Source organism: Coregonus clupeaformis, chromosome 35 (genome assembly GCF_020615455.1).
Source record: "Coregonus clupeaformis isolate EN_2021a chromosome 35, ASM2061545v1, whole genome shotgun sequence".
NCBI lineage: Eukaryota > Metazoa > Chordata > Actinopteri > Salmoniformes > Salmonidae > Coregonus > Coregonus clupeaformis.
This window is the reverse complement of record NC_059226.1, coordinates 5,338,259-5,357,018: the sequence shown is the minus strand read 5'-3', so window position 1 is coordinate 5,357,018 and position 18,760 is coordinate 5,338,259. Positions and strand designations below refer to the sequence as shown.

Here is an 18,760-nt window from a genome sequence, read left to right as displayed (position 1 = left end):
AGTCACTGTGGAGGGAGGGCGCTAACCTCTAACGCTAACGTCAAGCTATCGCCGGCTATGAATAGGCGTGAGTGGAAGGTAGGTGGCTCCTCTTCCCCCTATAAAGGAGTAGGACACAGCCACTGTCATTGGATGGATCCAGAGAGGGTATGTGGATCAGAAGATATGGGGCAGAAGGTATGGCGATGATTTCAATGTTGTGAAGAATCTTAGCTCCCATGAGTTGCTGGGTTAGGCCATGTTCTGCCTCTGAAGGCTGCTAGCGTAAGTATTTGCCATATCCGGTTTGTGGTGTCGACACGGACCTCACACACACACATACGCACTCCAAGCACCTCGTCCTGAGTGGAGCAGCTGCACGCTACATATGAACACAGACAATGGCCCTCCGTTTGTCTTCTAATATCACCTTCCAAATACATTTCAGTTGCACAAGGGCTGTGTACAGAAGCTGATTTGAGTGATGGCAACCAACAAAAACGACAGTAGTGCGTAACAAATCTCAGCAGTTTAAGGAGAAGTAGCTAACAACTTACACAAACAACATGTATATGATCCCTCAGAGGGAATGAGCCTTGAGTGTAGAACTGTGATGAGTTATAGTAATATGACACATTCTCAGAACATTTTGAACATTGTGGCCGGACCACCATGGTTCAGAGGTGAGAGAGAGGTCATGAAGGCAGAGTGTGTGTGGTATTTATGTTACTGTACCTCCTTGCTGTCCTCCTGACTACGCGCATCGTCATTCAGGCTAGCCGTGACTCCCTGCCCCCCGGGATGCATACTGCTCCACCATTGATCCCTCCAGGAGCCTCGCCCCTGCTTCGTCCCTCCGTCCATTAGCGACCCTCCTCCTCCCCCACCTTCTCCAACCACCACCTCTCCTGCCTCCTTCTTCACCATGGCAGAGTGGAAATCCAGGAGGGAGGAGGGCGAAGGAGAGGAGGTTGGGGGGATGGAGGGCTTCTTGAGTGAGAGGGCCAGAGGCGAGTAGGAGGCCGGGAGGATGGGAGCGCCCAGGAGTTTGGGGGAGAGAAGGGCCAAGTCAGAGGGGCCCATGGAGGATGCTTTGAGGATGGGCTCCAGGACGGCCTGCTGGGCCTCCATCTCTCTCCTGGCCTGCTCTAGGATGGAGCGGATGGTCTCGTCTGAGCTGGAGGATCCACCCGAGCCGATACCACCACCACCACCACCAATGCTGGACGAGGGAGGGGGCTGGGACGAGTCTACTGCAGGGAGAGACAGACAGAGAGGATAGACAGACGTCATCAGACAAGGCTACGAACGCCATCGACACTCAACTTCAGATGATGCTCCATGGCCCACACTATTTGAAGTGGAGAAGAATTTGGTGAGGTTTTGGATTTTCTGTTTGATGCCTGAAGATCAAAACAAAAGGAAAATGTAACATTTGACAAGAAGTGATTTCTTATGAAGTAACGGATTGTCTTATAAACATATTTTAAGTGCTTGATAATTCATACAATAACAGTCCATCACTTAAGAATTTCAATATAGCCACATTTTTCTTTCTAATGTGTTTCAGGCTAAAATAACTGCTCCCTAGTAAACCATATCCCTTAGATTTAAGACATGGACGGTCAAGGAAATGTTTTCTCCATCCCTGACAGAAAAAGGTGGTTCATATATTCTCGGTGTGGGGCCACACAGTGTGTAAGGTTAAATCCATTCCTCACCGAGTCTGAGACTTTGTGCATATTTTGCAAAATAGTTGCCCATGCCTCGGGGGTAACCTGTCTGTCGTCGCTGTCTGTCCTCCACACCATCTGTAGTGGGTGGCACGGCGTCAAGAGGGGGTTAGCACGAGGGACATCTCTTAGACATTCTAAAGGCAGTGTATGGGGCAGTCACTAGCACTGTTTGGCATTAGTTATGGCATTGGCAATTTAGGAATAATTGTATGACCAATAAGATACAATGGAGAAAGCTTGAGTCGACCACATCACATCTTACTGTATGTTCATCCACTTTACGGGCTGTATGCGGTCAAAACACTGGGAAGGAAACTCTTCATACAGCAAATACCCACCATCCCTATAATTTCCGTATAAGGGGCATGCAGTGTGGTATGACAAGGGTCAGACAAGAAGCATCAGGCAACTATACAGCAGGGTTGAAGTTGGGTTGAGGTCAATTATTTTAGCTATATCAATAGAGGGACTCAATGGAAAATTCAAACCAGCCCCTGCTGTAGAGTAGTGTCCGTCAGCGAGAGGAGTCACTCACCAGCCTTCTGAACCTGCAGCTCTCTCTTGGCCTGCTCCAGGATGGACTTGATGGCCTCGTCTGAGCCACTCTCTGGGGTGCGGATCCGTGTGGTGATGTTACCTAGGGAGGGGCAACAAAGGTCAGGGGTCAATGGACTGTACCAAAGGGAGGGACGGCAGGAGGCAACGGGGGTGATAGAACCTTTGGGTAATTAATATATATGTTGCTAGTATTTCACTTTTTTGAGTCTGACTACAATATGTCACAGGTGAACAGTCATAACATAGCCAGTGAAATCTGAAGCTCAATGTTTTGAGTTTGAGAAAAGTGCTACTTTTCCAATAAATATCCAATAAAAAAGTCTGAAGTTTGAGTCTACCGACTGTCTCCTGTCTAAAAGGAACCCAAGGTGACGTTAAACCTAGCCTTCTCCTTCAGTGAGTTCTGACATCAAATCGCCATGGCCCCCCCTGGCAACAGAACCAGTGTGTATGTGTGTCTGCCAGCAATACTCCCCTGGGGGCTCCCTTTACAACACAGCTCAATCCTGTTAACACAAGAGGCCACGGCTACACATGTTCCTCATGAGCACTGAACAGAACACTTCCAGCAGCCAGCTAGCCAGCCAGCTACCCTCCGCAACAATGGGAACCAGACTTTGGACAGACTCCATAAGAAACACAAGACCTGGTGTTTTGGATGGGCTTCAGAAGGGAAGGCTAATTGCTGTTTGGAGTTAAACATGGAGGGGCCTGACGAACGTGGCTCCCGAGCTTCCCGGCTTCCTCTCTCTCATTTGTCCCGAGTGAGTGGTCAGAGTAATTGGGCAAGGTCGCGCTCGCTCATGTGTGTGAGTGAGGCGGGGGGGAGCAGCTGGGTACAGGGGGTGAACTGGAAATAAATCATGACAAAAAAGGGGTCTGACAGGGCAAGGATGGGGGACTCCGTAAGCACCCCCCCAGCACGTTCTAACTCACACACATACACAGAGATATACACACATGCACAGCCATGGTGGTGTACGGGGAACAGCTGCCGGGTCATGGGGACACAATGTTACTATGTTTTTCTAAGGACCTCTGTTTTTAAAGTTTTACAGTTTTGTCAAGGCCACCACTGCCTGTGAAGAAAAAGGGGTTGAAAATCATTGTGTATGCGGCCTTCCGAAGTGCCAATCTGCATGTAAGCACCACACCCATGGCCATTTTCATAAGGCATGAAACACTGCATGGGTTTGGGGAAAGTATATAGTACGGCATATAAATGAGCTTTTTAAAGCCTAAATTATACAAGTGAGGTTTCGCCCTGATGTCAGACTGGGAGAGATTACGTGGGCTGGTTTGGACTGGAAGTTTTAAGACGCACCCTATGGGTCGAAAGGGTGCCTTTATAACCCCCTTCATGTTTGGGGCGGCAGGTAGCTTGGCGGGTAGGAGCGTTGGGCCAGTAACCGAAAGGTTGCTGGATCGAATCCCCGAGCTGACAAGGTAAAAATCTGTTGTTCTGAGCAAGGCAGTTAACCCACTGTTCCCCAGGCGCCGATGATGTCGATTAAGGCAGCCCCCCGCACCTCTCTGATTCAGAGGGGTTGGGTTAAATGCAGAAGACACATTTCAGTTTGATGCATTCAGTTGTACAACTGACTAGGTATCCCCTAATCCTACCCCCCATTTTTTCGCCTGAGGTAGAAGGTGTCCTTAACCACAGATCTATGATCAGATAAACCAACCCCTTAATGGGGAAGAAAGAATATCCATGGTTAGGATAAACATCAACCCCCTCCCTGTATTTTCAACCAGACTCCAGGCCAGAAGTGGTAGAGTGACTTTGACAATGGCTAACTGACACAACAGATTGTACAACATAAAAGCCGACCAAAACACTAAACCAACCACGATAGGGAAGGCAAAGAACAGACCTGGCCTCGAGGAGCATTCGGAGCCGGTTCTTCGCTTCGGAACCTCCTGAAACACTCTGTTCAGGTTCTGGCCTGGGTTCTCTGTTGGAAAACAAGTGGCGACAGATAAGATAAGTAAGTGTCAGAACCCTGAACTGCCACATGGAGGTGGATCAGCTTGCTCTCCCCAAATCCGAACTGTTAACCATTAGAGTGAAAACGCAAAACTGACAATAGATCAATGTCTAGGAGCAGCTTCATTATACTCAAATGAGACAGGATATGGTGGTGGTAGTCAGGGCCTTAGCTAAATAGAGCTATAGATCTACAGTTACTAGACCACCTCCTCATCACCACCACAACATCTAGTCATCTGAGCAAAAACCCTAACATTTGGGCAAAACCAATTCAACAAGGACGAAACCCTTAAGTGACTTACTTAAGAACGCAAATATAGCTAGAAGCCATATGGTTCAGTATGTCAGAATACAATGCTTGTAAATGCACACATGCTCTTTGCTAACACTTTGGCCAGAGTAATACGCACAGTAGTAGACAACAGTATCTTATTGTCAAACAGCCAGAAACAAAGTTGATTTAAGACCACTCTACACAGTCTTAAACCGCCTTCTGAGAACCCTTGAGTCAATCCACATGTTCTACCATTCAAACCCACATGTCAAACTCTCCACATATTCGAGAACAGACATTGATGGGGATTTGGACTCACTGGACTGTGAGTTGCGGGTTCAGTTATTGAGAACATTGAAATGATTGAAACGGAACAGAACTAGTAGCTACAGCGCATAAGAACCACATTACATTTCTTCCCAGCATGATTCTATTAAACTTCTGTTAGACTTTTCCCCTGGGCCAACAGGTTTGGTGCTTGCTGCCGGACCAACTCCTTGAAGCCCGTCCAAACAAGTACAATAGACAAGAGTGCAGAGCAACAGTGTGCACATTCATCTACACTCACTACTCTGCTTTAACACAGAGAGGAACAAATTTCGCCCCCAAGCGCAAACTTTCACATCACCCCTGCCCTGACTGCCAAGTGGGCCCGTGCTGTGTAACGCGGAGAGACTGGACTGCGGACGTGTTTCCTAATACCCAGTCTGTTTCGCCTCGCTCTCGTCCAGGGTTGCCGACGGCAGCAGCTCTCATCTTGCCTTGTGACGCTATTGACTGAGCACCAAGCTCCAAATGTATCAGTTCCTCAGTTAGAGACAGAAAGAGAGAGAGAGAGCAGAGAAACAGACACAGCCAGAGTGATGGATACAAAGAGATAGAGAAAGGAGAAAGAGAGAGGAAAGAGGAGAAATATGGAGTCATTTAATAGGAACCCAATGTACAGGCACGCGTTTTGTAATCGGTCTCAAATTTGACGTAATTGCTTGTGAAAATGTCCGCATTATGAGCAGTTTGGGGTGAAGAATGAGAGCTTTGCAGCAGGGGAGTGCAGCTCCAGTCTGAGTCGCCGTGTGTACTGTCACTACTGTGGCATGCTTTTTCAGAAGACTTAAAGCACTATCCTCAGAACATTCTGTTCTGCATGACTGACACAAACACACAGTACACACAAACACAACCCCCCCCCCGCACCACTGCCTGTCCAGACATGCATGTTATTGACTGCTGTTTGAGCCCATTCAGACAGATCTTCCTCTGCAATCTGACGGGATCAGCTTGCCTCCCACTCACTGACTCAACAGTACAGAATGCATTCCCAAGCAGCACATGGCAATGTGCCATTTAAGACGGTTACAAAATCAATAGCAAAAAGCAGTGTGCCGACAGCGCTAAGTGATGGAACCCTGAGTGGCGCGTGCGACGATGACATCTTGATAGACTAGCTTTTAAATGCTCCCTCCCTCTACTTGGTTTTTATTCCTGGGACGGTTGCTACGACGACAGGCGAAAGGCGATAACGACGGGGAAGGGAACATGTCTGCGAGGTTAATCTGGATATTTTAGCAGGCGACATGACTGGCGACAGAGTGATAAGGATCGCTGTCCATTCATCAAGGTCCCGGGCTATGGCCACACTGCTGTGGGGTGTGGAGGGTGGGGGGGACGTCTAAATGTCTGTACCATCAATGTACTATTCAGCACTCCTTTTCCTGTTAAGTTGAGTACACAGATTTGTGGGAGAGCACAGCAGGACCATACTGAAGCTACCGTAACACAGAAACAGAACACATGCCTGAACCTGGGGCCATTCTACTAACCTCGCAAGCCACCTGATCTTGCAAGTTTACATGAATGGAATCAGTCTGGTAATTACGAGGTTACCGTTCTATACACATCAGAAATATCTCACCTAGGAATTGGAACTTGATGTGTGATACAAAGCATCTGGAGGCAAAGACATTACTAAAATATGTGTGTATATGTGACGTGCTCAGCTATGTGTGTGTGTGAGCGGTTGATGTGTGCTGTGTGAAGTGTATGTATACATTTCTGTCAGTCTCACCTCTCTGTCTCCCCTGGATGCTGCGCAGTGCCAGGATGTTCTGCTCGTCGGACAGGAACTGCCTCATCTTGTGGAAGGGCTCCTTGCCCCGGATGGTCAGCTTGCTCCAGGGCTTGGGCCTGGCCAGTATCTCACTGACAGAGCCCTGGGACAACCCCAGCACATAGTGGCCGAAGATCCTCTGCCCAATGTTGTGCTTGATCAGCTGCTCCTTGACCTGACGCGCTATCTCAGACGTGTCCATGTCTTCGCCTTCTGAGACGCTCCCCGCCCCTTCTGACTGGCTTGGTGAGGGGGCTAGGCCGTTGATGTCCGGGCTGCCCGCCGACGGGTGCTGGGATTGTGACTGCAAAGACTGATGGGGTGGCAGGGGGCTGGCTGAGAGGGAGTTATGGGTGGGGTAGTTGGCGGGGGAGAAGAGCAGGGCCTGGCCGGAGGCGGACATTGAGTCCTGCAGGGCTTTGGAGTAAAAGGTCTGCATGAGCTGGCGCTGCAGCAGGGAGTTGAGCGCCATCTTGCCCCCCAAGGGGAAAACGGTGCCCGCCGACGCCAGAGAGGAAGGGCTGAAGAAGTCCTGCCCACCCAGCCCACCGCCCGTGGGCGAGAAGTGGTGTGTGCCATTGGCGGCAGTGACTGGGGTGGTGTCGGAGGAACCACCTGAGCCAGTGCGCAGGAGGAGCTGAGAGGAGGGAGGGGGAGGGGAGCCCTTCAAGTTGGTGCCCATGGGTGTGGTGGAAAGACACTGTTGTCCCTCTGATGACTCTTTGACCTTTCGCTCCCTCACACCTGTGAAACCAGACAAAACATGACACAGATCAATACATCATGTGGCGTCAACAAAGTCCAAAATAACAAACAAAATATCTAGACGTGGGCAGTGTACTCCAGTGGAGTAGCATAACATTAGAGTGGAGATGCACTGATGGAGTGTGTGTATTTGCCAGTTGGGCTTCTGGCTGTGGAGAGGGACACTGAGCAGTAGTGAAGGGAAGCGTCTGGCAGGCATGACCCAGGATATGGACACAGGCAGATGTGCCTAGGTTACCTGCTGTGTGGTGTATGCCCTGCCTAACCTCCTTTAACCTGCCCCTGCATCTCACCATCTCCAGGCCACCACTCACTCAAGGTAGAGTTTCATGGTGGGTTAACATCAGTGGTGTGTGTGCCTGTGGTGTGTTCATCAGAGTGTGGGAACAGAAGCAAAACTTATGCATGTACTATACAGCAATAATAAACAATGGCTGCCAAGCAATAATTGCTCTTTATGTAGTTTTCCTTGTGAGCTTTGATTAATGTTAGGTATAGCCATAGGCCCAACACCATTACAAAAGAGTCCATGGTGTACAGAGCATCAGGCACACAACATTTAGTTATTCTCATAAAACTGATAACACTTTACAATCATTAACATTAATTAATCCAAAATCACATTGGGAAATAAACAAGTAGGATGCCGGTCCGTGGTTTCACATCGACATGATCTGGTAGGACAACGAGGGATCCCATTAGGAATGCAAATGAAATGCTTCATTTTTTAGGGTGGGTGAGGGAGGGCGAGACCCGAAGCCAATTGGGATGACATTTCCAGAGCGACCGAGTGGTAAAGGGCACACTGGGAGGAGAGACTAACAGGGCTTCATTACCATACTGGATCACTTCATCTCCACCAGCGTCTGACCTCCAGTGGCCCCCTTCTTCTCCTCGCCCAGGGTGGGCCGCACTGTGCCCCTCCACTACCCCCACCCACCGACACGCAACTGCAATCTGTGTTGTCGCAGATGCACTACCCAAACAGCCCTGGGAAGCAAGCAAACTGACCTTAACCCGTAAAGATGAGATGTAGCCTCCAAACACAAGCAGCGGTCGGTACCTGTTTGTGTAGTTAGAGACCCCTAGCCTGTGGTGTGGTTAGGTAATTTTTTGGAGAGGTCAAACCTTCGAGTTTAGGGTAAAATAAACTTTAGGGAGAGATTTTAAAAGAGACTTTTGAGGTAACTTAGAACAGAAAGCTAAAGCTCTCAACTGGAAAAAAGGCAAACTGATCATCAGCAGGTGTAAAACTAGTACCAAAAGGTTGGTTTGTACACCAAGGACCAACAAGTCCCCAATCTTTTCATCTCCAGAGTCTAAGCAGTTGGGTAGCAGATGTAAAGTCAAGGCGTTTAGAGAAAGGGAGATACAACAAGGAACTTCAAACAGGGATCCTGTTGAAATGTATCACAGAAAATGTTACAGTATCTCTCAAATCCCCCTGTTTAAAGGGCTGATTCTCTGAATGAGATAAATCGAGGAGCCAGACAAGACGAGTGCCGCGCTGAGGAAGCAGCAGCACTTCAATCTTAATGGTGTGAGCAGACTGTCTGCATCGAACCCTTCAATTCAAATCTATTATACATTTACTTTATTTATTTCTTTGTATCAAACGTGGGAGTGTGCCAATGGAAACAGTTGACACATTCTTTAGAAGTGTGTCTCTATATTTGTAGAAAAGAAAATGCTCCAAGAGAGATAACGTCTTTCCTTTGAGTCTAACAGTCTCTTCTTCTGCTGGCGGAGATAGCTGGCGCTGCTTCCTGTTTGACTACTGGACTTCCCGTATATAACCCCTCTAGGCGACTGACAGAGTAAAGAAACAAAAGGACTGTGTGTCCTTTTAAGTTTGAAGCACCCTGGCACACACACAGAGGCACAGGCCCATGAAGGCTAATTATGGACTTTTTCTCCCCATTACAGTCTGGTCTGAGGTAACTTCAGCTCAGACAATGTGTACACTTTCATAAAGCTCTTTGTGACAGATATCCTTCAGTCTCAGGAGTGTAAGGCTACTGAATATGGGGTATGCGGTTCAAAGAGCTGGCATGTCGTGACAAGAGAGGACGATAAGGGATCAGAGATCAAAGGTGGAATACTAGGGCTCTGTGTATCACTGAATTAGGCTCAATGAGTTCAACAAAACATCAGCCCCCTCTTTGTAAACAACCCTATCAGTGCTTACGGTTCTGTTCCAGCCCGTGAATAAGACCTTGACAGAGGGCAGTTCACACCAGGAATTGACTTCGTGGTTGTGTCTACATGTATATCACAAACAAAATCTGATGATATCTGATATCTGATTGGCTGCTCTGATACTGGTTAACCCTTTACGGCTCGTGGGAATTGGCCTATATGGCTAAATTGAAACGTTTTTTACAGAAGAAATATGAAATGCCTAACCCTGGTAGCAAGTGAAAGGGAACAATTTGGAGATTATGGCAAAATTATTAGACCAAAGGTGAGGACACAATAGTTCACCCGACTGAATCCAGACATTACACCGTTGATTTTATGTGTATTTTACATTTACTGTACTTGTTGATAACGAAATCTCAAAATACTCTGGATACATTCAGTAACATGTGGGGTAGGTGCAACCTAAAATAAGAAAAATACAAGGGTTTGAGTGAGAACTGGTGTCTCCGAGTGGCCACACACCTCTCCAAAGTGTGCACAGTTCCTACATAATTTCAATGCACTTTTATGACTCAAAGAACAGTCTTCAACTATTAGATGCTTTATTTAGCTCTCCTAGCTGTGCCATTGAGGGTATCTAGAGCAAGCACACTTGTAGTTGTTTTGGTTGGAAAACAACCCGGTCCATTAAAAATCACAATCTCGGTCAGGTGGGCATCATTTGAAAGCTTGTTATACTGCAAACATGACTAGGTAAGTTTAAAATACGATATTACAGATCGTAATTTTGTTACGCATAGAAATGAGTCATGAGTGCATTCAGGTGCGTGTACCGCAGCAAATTTTCTTCACAATAGTCAAACATAGGCTCATTCTGTTCAGAACCACCCAAGGTATGACGCCATGTCATCTTGTAACTGTAGTGATCATAAACTTTGACACTGTATATGACATGAGTTTTTTGATATCGAAATGTGAATTGCACATTTGGATTCACAGGTGTTTGGCTTGCTTGTATGACATCAAAGCGGTATTCATTATAATCCTCAACGTCTCATCTTTCAAAATATACTCAACAAAAATATAAACGCAACATGTAACAATTTCAATGATTTTACAGAGTTACAGTTCATATAAGGAAATCCGTCAATTGAAATAAATAAATTAGGCCCTAATCTATGGATTTCACATGACTGGGCAGGGGCGCAGCCAATCAAAATACATTTTTCTCCACTCAGTTTCATCAGCTGTCCGGGTGGCTGGTCTCAGACGATCCCGCAGGTGAAGAAGCCGGATGTGGAGGTCCTGGGCTGGCGTGGTTACACGTGGTCTGCATTTGTGAGGCTAGTTGGACGTAGTGCCAAATTCTATAAAACGACGGTTGGAGGCAGCTTATGGTGGAGAAATTAACATTCAATTATCTGGCAACAGCTCTAGTGGACATTCCTGCAGTCAGCATGCCAATTCCACGATCCTTCAAAACTTTAGACATCTGTGGCATTGTATTGCTTGACAAAACTGCACATTATAGAGTGGCCTTTTATTGTCCCCAGCATAAGGTGCACATGTGTAATGATCATGCTGTTTAATCAGCTTCTTGATATGCCACACCTGTCAGGTGGATAGATTATCTTGGCAAAGGAGAAATGCTCACTAACAGGGATGTAAACAGATTGGTGCACAAAATTTGAGAGAAATAAGCTTTTTGTGCATATGGAACATTTCTGGGATCTTTTATTTCAGCTCATGAAACATGGGACATTTTTATATATATATTTTTTTATATTTTTGTTCAGTATACATAGTCCTGTTAATTTTCAGCGTTTCTCTCACACAGACAACAAAATAGTTGCACAATTAGCGGGAGGGATGGTGGCAACATGTTGTCGCACAAGGTGCTCAAGTTCAGAACGGCTGTCAGTCAAAGCCCAACGCCAGAGCTCTGACGTCATGTATAGCAGGGTTTCCCAAACTTGGTCCTGGGGCCCCTGGGTGCACATTTGGTTTTTTGCCCTAGCACTGCACAGCTGGTTCAAATAATCAAAGCTTGATGATGAGTTGGTTATTTGAATCAGCTGTGTAGTGCTAGGGCAAAAAACAAAATGTACTCCCAGGGGGTCCACAGTACCAAGTTTGGGAAACCATGATGTATAGCATGTTACTGTACACAGCCACAGCGTTCCAATTTAGGCGTTTATCAGTGCCCAAATATGCTATTTTCAACCCGTATACAGGTACGAGTGAGTGTAAATGGCTAAGGAGATTTAAACAAATAAATATTTTCTGGCGAACACTAACGTTCAACTTCGTCAGTTGGCAAGTTCCCAGGTGGCAAAGAAACACTACATAGTCCACATCAGATGTCTGATTGATAAGTCACCTTCATAAATCCTGTGTGCATATGCATGTATGTGTATGTGTGTGTAGGTGGCTTGAAGGACTCACTACTCAGCTCACTGTTGTTCAGGCGCAGGGAGGAGCTCTCAGAATGCAGGCCTCGACTCTTCAACAACAACTCCAGAGGCTTCTTAGATTCCTGACAAGGAGAGAGTACATTGTTAAACATTGTTTGATAAGATATACTGTCTAAATATTGTTCAAATCCAACTCAAATGCAACATTCAGCCTCCTTACCTGTGCTGAAGAGCAGTTTGAAGGGCCAAACTCTATGGACTTGCGGAAACTGTGAAGTAAACAAGGGAAAATGGACCACTTGATTACTGCACCCACTACAAAAAGGAGATCACAAATACACACAGCACTACAGGACTGAAATGTATCTGCTACCAGCCCGCACAGAATATCTAAATCAGCGACAGGCAGTGGCAAAGCGATACGTCACAAAGAGAGTCGGCTCAATACAAGTCCTTCACTCCTCTCCGACCATCAAAATCTGATAACGCAATGAAATCCTTAGAGTCAATCACAGTAATTAAAATGGGTTATTCAATCATGTACTGGGTGCCAATTGGATTTCAGGCGATATTATCTATAGAGGAAAAAGCATCTATGAAAAGGTTGGGAGGCAAATAAAGACACTTTAGTCTATTAGGAGAGGAATGCTTCCCTTTGGGATCCCAGGCGGGCTATCAATACAAATTCCCAGAAATCGCTCTTTGGCTGACCATCATAGTGGCTAGAAAAACTCACAAACAGAACCATTCACTGATACTACCTTTATGACTTCTTCCAATTGGGAATATTATGCCTGAAAATCCAGTTACCAAATTAATGTCCAGACGGCCCCTTCCTCAGATGTGTGGAGATTGTTAAATCCTGGCAAGAAAACGCCCCAGTTCCCTAAACATGGGCAATTATCTTATCGGCCAAACTTAACATAGTTAGCCTTCTTGTTACTGGCTTGGACTGAGATAAGACGCAGCACAACACCAAACAACTGCAGAAACTGTTCACCGTCTTGAGATCCCAGACCAGAAACGCTAGAGCTTATACGAGCCACTGCCATAAAAAAAAGAAAATACGGCGCAATAAAGCTTAATGAGTGAAGATTAAAAATGACATTTATCATAACAGATTTCCTTGGTTTATTCAACCTTTTTTATATAAACAAATAATGTATTGAGCTACTGTACACATAACATATTTGACAACTGCAATCAATGGTTTCAAAAGAATGACCTTAAAAGTAGCTATACTTAAAAGAAACGAGATTTGAAGACCATGTCAATAAACCCACATGTGGGGAGAAAGCATCCAGTACATACCCCTTTAATGAGTCTACAGCACAGCCATGTTAGCATCCCATCTCCAGACCCCAAAACATCCCAATCAGATAAGAAAGCAGTGGCAAACAGAGGTTGAACGTAAAGGCCCACTGTCCAATCAAACTAGCTTCTCTGATAAGCACTACTAGTGCTTAGCCAATAATACTCTGACTCTACGCATCCACACTCAGGGAATAAATCTAAAGGTTAATGATAGTCTTGAGGGTGGTTTGGCAGAGCGTCCGAATGGCATTAGAGTGAATCCGTACTGACCCGACCTTGGACGAGGCCACGTCTTACATACTTGCACCCGGTGGCATCACAAGTTTAGGCTCGGAGGCAGCAATGAATTTTTTCTGGTTAATTTGTATGGTTTATTGAACTGACGCCTGTGGCTGAGGGGAGAGGAGGGAAGGCAGAAGGAGGGAAAGTGAATTACCTGAGCTCTTTCTTGACGTCTTCATAGTCCGCCTGCTCCTGCAGTTTCTCCTCCAGTTGCTGTGTGGAGAGAGAGACACTTCGTTACTCTCATAAAGTAGCGAGTAGTGTACTCTTGGGAGGACAGAGCGTAAAAGTATGTGTATAATCTAGTGGGCTCATAATGAGGACCAATGCATGGGGAAGCAAACATTTGGAGAGTCAACGTATACTCTTCAAAGGGTATCTTATCCCCCCCACCCCCCAAAAAACGTGCACTTGACTTTTCCTACTAGCACCGACTTTGCTGACTTCTTTATTGAGGAAAAATGTACTTACTACAACTGTAATATAGTTGTCTCACCTAGCTATTTTAGGTGAGACAGTCAGTCGCTCTGTATAAGAGAGTCTGCTAAATATCTCAAATGTAAATGTAGAATATGTTCTCTTGAGGAGTCACATTGCATGCCTAGTGCATTAGCATGTGTACATTTAAGATAGCTCAGTGCATTGGAAAGTGTACATAACAATTCTACCCTTTTCTCTTTCTGCAGTCTCTAAAAAACACATTACCATGCAGCTACACCTGTCACGACAACTTCCAATAGAGAAGCTCTACAGTAGAGGTAGGCAGAGGTAGGCAACTACGAAAATCCTAATTGTATATATCAAAAATAAATCACTTGCAGGCCGGTTTTGGCCCGCGGGCCGCCTGTTGCTGACCCCTGCTCTACAGTCTCTGTGCATAAAGCTCACTGGGTATGACATGTCTGTTCAGTCTCCATGGATACAAAGACGTGTCAGTCAAGTCCTAAATGTAGAGTCTTGTGTGGGGTGCCCCGCAGAGTTCAGTAAAACCACTGTGACGTTTAGGGAGAGAGGGTTCAGGGCTATGCATTAGTCAGAGGGTCCTGACATGTTTCATTTGTAAATTACTGTTTTTCTGAGTTCAAGCTGAAAGGTAGAGCTTATCTTGTGCACAATATCCAAATGCATTAACGGGATGCACACGGATGCATTATAAAGTACTACTGACAACTGCAGCTTTTCTTACCATGGCACACAAGTTCAAGTGTGGTTAGGCCTACTCTTCATAACTGACTAATCTACGGAACTGACCAGTGCCCTCAGTGTTCTGGGACTAACCAGGGCTCCTGGAGGTGGTGTGACTGAACTGACCAGGGGCCCTGGTGGTGGTGTGACTGAACTGACCAGGGGCCCTGGTGGTGGTGTGACGGGGCTGACCAGGGGCCCTGGTGTTGGTGTGACTGAACTGACCAGGGGCCCTGGTGGTGGTGTGACTGAACTGACCAGGGGCCCTGGTGGTGGTGTGACTGAACTGACCAGGGGCCCTGGTGGTGGTGTGACGGGGCTGACCAGGGGCCCTGGTGGTGGTGTGACGGGGCTGACCAGGGGCCCTGGTGGTGGTGTGACGGGGCTGACCAGGGGCCCTGGTGGTGGTGTGACGGGGCTGACCTTGAGCGAGCTCTCCTTGGTGCTGAGCTGCTGCTCCAGCTGACTGATTTGTGAGGCTGAGTTCTCACGGATGTTGGCCAGGCTGGCCTGCAGTCTCTGCACGTCCTCAGCCAGGTGCAGTACCTCCCGCTCCTTGGCGCTCAGCTCCACCTCCAGACTGGAGCGAGACAGAACCTCCAGGGCCTGCTCCATGTCAGGGGCCTTCTGGATCTGTGTGGCAAGCTGGAGGGACTTGTTGGCGGATGTCAGCTGTTCCCGAAGAGCCTCTGCTTCCCTCTCCGCTACATCCGCTCTCTGAAGGAGAGAGAGTCAAGTTTCCCCACTATCCCACCATTCACTGTCATGTACTGTCTATAGACAACCATTAGATACATCACTGTAGGTCTCAAGTCTATACACACCCATTTTTCAAGGACCAAATCTAAACTTAAGATCTGCTAATATAACCTACATGTTTGTTTGATAGACATTTATTTATGATTTGTGCTAAAGTTTGAATTGCACACACACGTCTCCAGTTCCAAGATAGAACAGTAAGTACAGAATTTAGACCCACAGCGATTTCTCTGTCATGGTTGTGTAATTCATGTATGCCCCCCTCTGTAATTCATGTATGCCCCCCTCTGTAATTCATGCATACGCCCCTCTGTAATTCATGCATGCCCCCCTCCATCAGACAATCTCTGAACCACAAAAGAAGACAAGGGGAAGAAGAACACAAGGCATCCTAATGACTCATTACATGTTGAAGTTGCTTAAACATTCAACCTTTAGATGTATCAGGCGCTAAAGCTTTAATCTTTATGGAATTATGGAGATTCAACATTTTTCAGGCAGCTAAGTTGTTCCAAAAGTATAGGTAATGAGGGCGCCATTTAATATAATGACAAATAATTGTTTCGGGTGATTCTATGACAAATTCTAATCAGCAGGCTCCCTTTAATTACGCGGTAGCCATAGAAAAACAAGCCAAGCAGACACACAGTAAAACCTTCAGTGAGATTTTACTCCTAAGTGTAGGTATAGGCTAATGTACAGTGGGGAAAAAAAGTATTTAGTCAGCCACCAATTGTGCAAGTTCTCCCACTTAAAAAGATGAGAGAGGCCTGTAATTTTCATCATAGGTACACGTCAACTATGACAGACAAAATGAGGAAAAAAAATCCAGAAAATCACATTGTAGGATTTTTAAAGAATTTATTTGCAAATGATGGTGGAAAATAAGTATTTGGTCAATAACAAAAGTTTCTCAATACTTTGTTATATACCCTTTGTTGGCAATGACACAGGTCAAACGTTTTCTGTAAGTCTTCACAAGGTTTTCACACACTGTTGCTGGTATTTTGGCCCATTCCTCCATGCAGATCTCCTCTAGAGCAGTGATGTTTTGGGGCTGTCGCTGGGCAACACAGATTTTCAACTCCCTCCAAAGATTTTCTATGGGGTTGAGATCTGGAGACTGGCTAGGCCACTCCAGGACCTTGAAATGCTTCTTATGAAGCCACTCCTTCGTTGCCCGGGCGGTGTGTTTGGGATCATTGTCATGCTGAAAGACCCAGCCACGTTTCATCTTCACTGACCTTGCTGATGGAAGGAGGTTTTCACTCAAAATCTCACGATACATGGCCCCATTCATTCTTTCCTTTACACGGATCAGTCGTCCTGGTCCCTTTGCAGAAAAACAGCCCCAAAGCATGATGTTTCCACCCCCATGCTTCACAGTAGGTATGGTGTTCTTTGGATGCAACTCAGCATTCTTTGTCCTCCAAACACGACGAGTTGAGTTTTTACCAAAAAGTTCTATTTTGGTTTCATCTGACCATATGACATTCTCCCAATCCTCTTCTGGATCATCCAAATGCACTCTAGCAAACTTCAGACGGGCCTGGACATGTACTGGCTTAAGCAGGGGGACACGTCTGGTACTGCAGGATTTGAGTCCCTGGCGGCGTTGAGTCCCTGGCGGCGACGGACCTACATGTACTATAGGGCAACCCTGGTGCTGGAGTGTTGCAGGTACTGCAGGGTTTTGTTCCAACCATGTCACCTGACAACTAATCACCTCACCAACTGAGCTAATAGCTCAACATCACTGACCGGCTTATTTCCAACTACCTGGGCCCAGATTCACAAAACACTTCATACACAAAAATGTAAAATACAAATACAAATTAGTTCAGAAGATAGTTCGTAAGTGCAAATCCTCAAAAACATGTTTTTCTTACAAACCAGTGTACTTTTGTACTTTGTACTTAATTAGAAACATAAGAAATAATGCAATAACATTTCCAATAACCTTTTTGAGGAATAGCAACTTTGCTTAACTTTCTTCATAAGTCTGTAGTTAAGGCAAAAATTGCAGTTATGAAGAAAATTCTTCATAAGAAGGTTTTGTGAATCCGGGCCCTGGTCTCCAGCAGTCATCATTAACTCCATGCCACCCTGCTTGCATGACACACACAAACGGAACGCGTTCACATTCTAACTAATCCGATATAAACAAGATCACATGGTAACGGCTGCGGCGATAGTTTTCAACTGCAGACCCAAAGCCCATAGAGAGTAATTACACTGCTGCTCATTATCTTGCCTTGACTTCTCGGCTGATATCAAAGGGTCGTCTCAGTGTAAATAATGGCTAATCACCGCCGTGATGTGTCTGGGCGAAAAACATGGAGAAATACATTAAAGGACGCCAAAGATAGAGGCAACGCCAGATTAGTCACACTCTGCGGAGTCTCTAATAGTGCAATATTTGTGTGTCTTTTCATTGTTATTCAAAAGGCTAGTTTCACTTTGATACATTTCCTTTCTCATGTGACATTTATCTCATAGACTTCAGTATGTTTCATACTCTCTGGAACAACATTTGGAATGCATTTGAAACAGAGCAACTCCTGTATCAAGCTGCTTATAAAGACACACTGAAACTAAGGCCAAATGGTGTAAGAGTAGTATGTCTGTTTGAATACTTTGATAAGATGAGATGGTTTTGTGAAGAGGGGTTAAAAACAGCCAGGAACTCACCTGATTGGCTCTCTCCAGGTCTGACATCACCACTTCAATCTTATTGGCCCTGCAGAAAGAAGAGGCATGCAATCAACAAAGGGGCAAACAACAAAAGGCTTGGCACACAAGCAAAAAGAGAAGTGTTCACCTGAGTGGGACTGAGTGTTTACATGCCCTGTAACATTATGTAGGTGCATTTGCACACAATTGTGTATACATGTATATTTACATCCATAACTGTATATACAGACTGGATTCCTAATGTGTAATATGTTCCTACTGTGTTTGTGTGTATGAGAGAGAGCGCACCGTCCTCCAGAGTTGGCTTTCTGCTTGTTGCCTTTCCCCCCAGCCTGTCCCGTCTTGGCACGGCCCATGCCCATTAAGCCCCTCTCAATTACACCCTAATCATGCCGTCTCCCACCCTGCCACTGGGTCCCTTCCTGAGCCATGCGGACAAGCCCTGCCGTAAAACAGAGGGATTACACTAATATCGTCTTAATACACACTGATCTCATATAATATTTGTCCATGATGTTTAGCGCCGGGCTCAAGCCCACAAATGGCTTTCGGCTTAGG

At 46.0% G+C, this 18,760-nt stretch overlaps 1 protein-coding gene across 1 annotated transcript in view; it reads right to left on the bottom strand.

Annotated features, from left to right (window-relative positions):
* Window positions 1-18,760, bottom strand: part of LOC121550327 (homeobox protein cut-like 1) — a 252,369-nt gene that overhangs the window by 24,932 nt on the left and 208,677 nt on the right. Inside the window, exons 9-18 of the mRNA XM_045210770.1 lie at window positions 18,200-18,248; window positions 15,173-15,466; window positions 13,719-13,777; window positions 12,189-12,237; window positions 12,000-12,090; window positions 6,606-7,391; window positions 4,151-4,231; window positions 2,251-2,352; window positions 1,701-1,790; window positions 715-1,232 (exon numbers count right to left, since the gene is read on the bottom strand). Coding sequence (XP_045066705.1) covers window positions 715-1,232; window positions 1,701-1,790; window positions 2,251-2,352; window positions 4,151-4,231; window positions 6,606-7,391; window positions 12,000-12,090; window positions 12,189-12,237; window positions 13,719-13,777; window positions 15,173-15,466; window positions 18,200-18,248 — 2,119 coding nt within the window. The remainder of the gene's footprint in view (window positions 1-714; window positions 1,233-1,700; window positions 1,791-2,250; window positions 2,353-4,150; window positions 4,232-6,605; window positions 7,392-11,999; window positions 12,091-12,188; window positions 12,238-13,718; window positions 13,778-15,172; window positions 15,467-18,199; window positions 18,249-18,760) is intronic.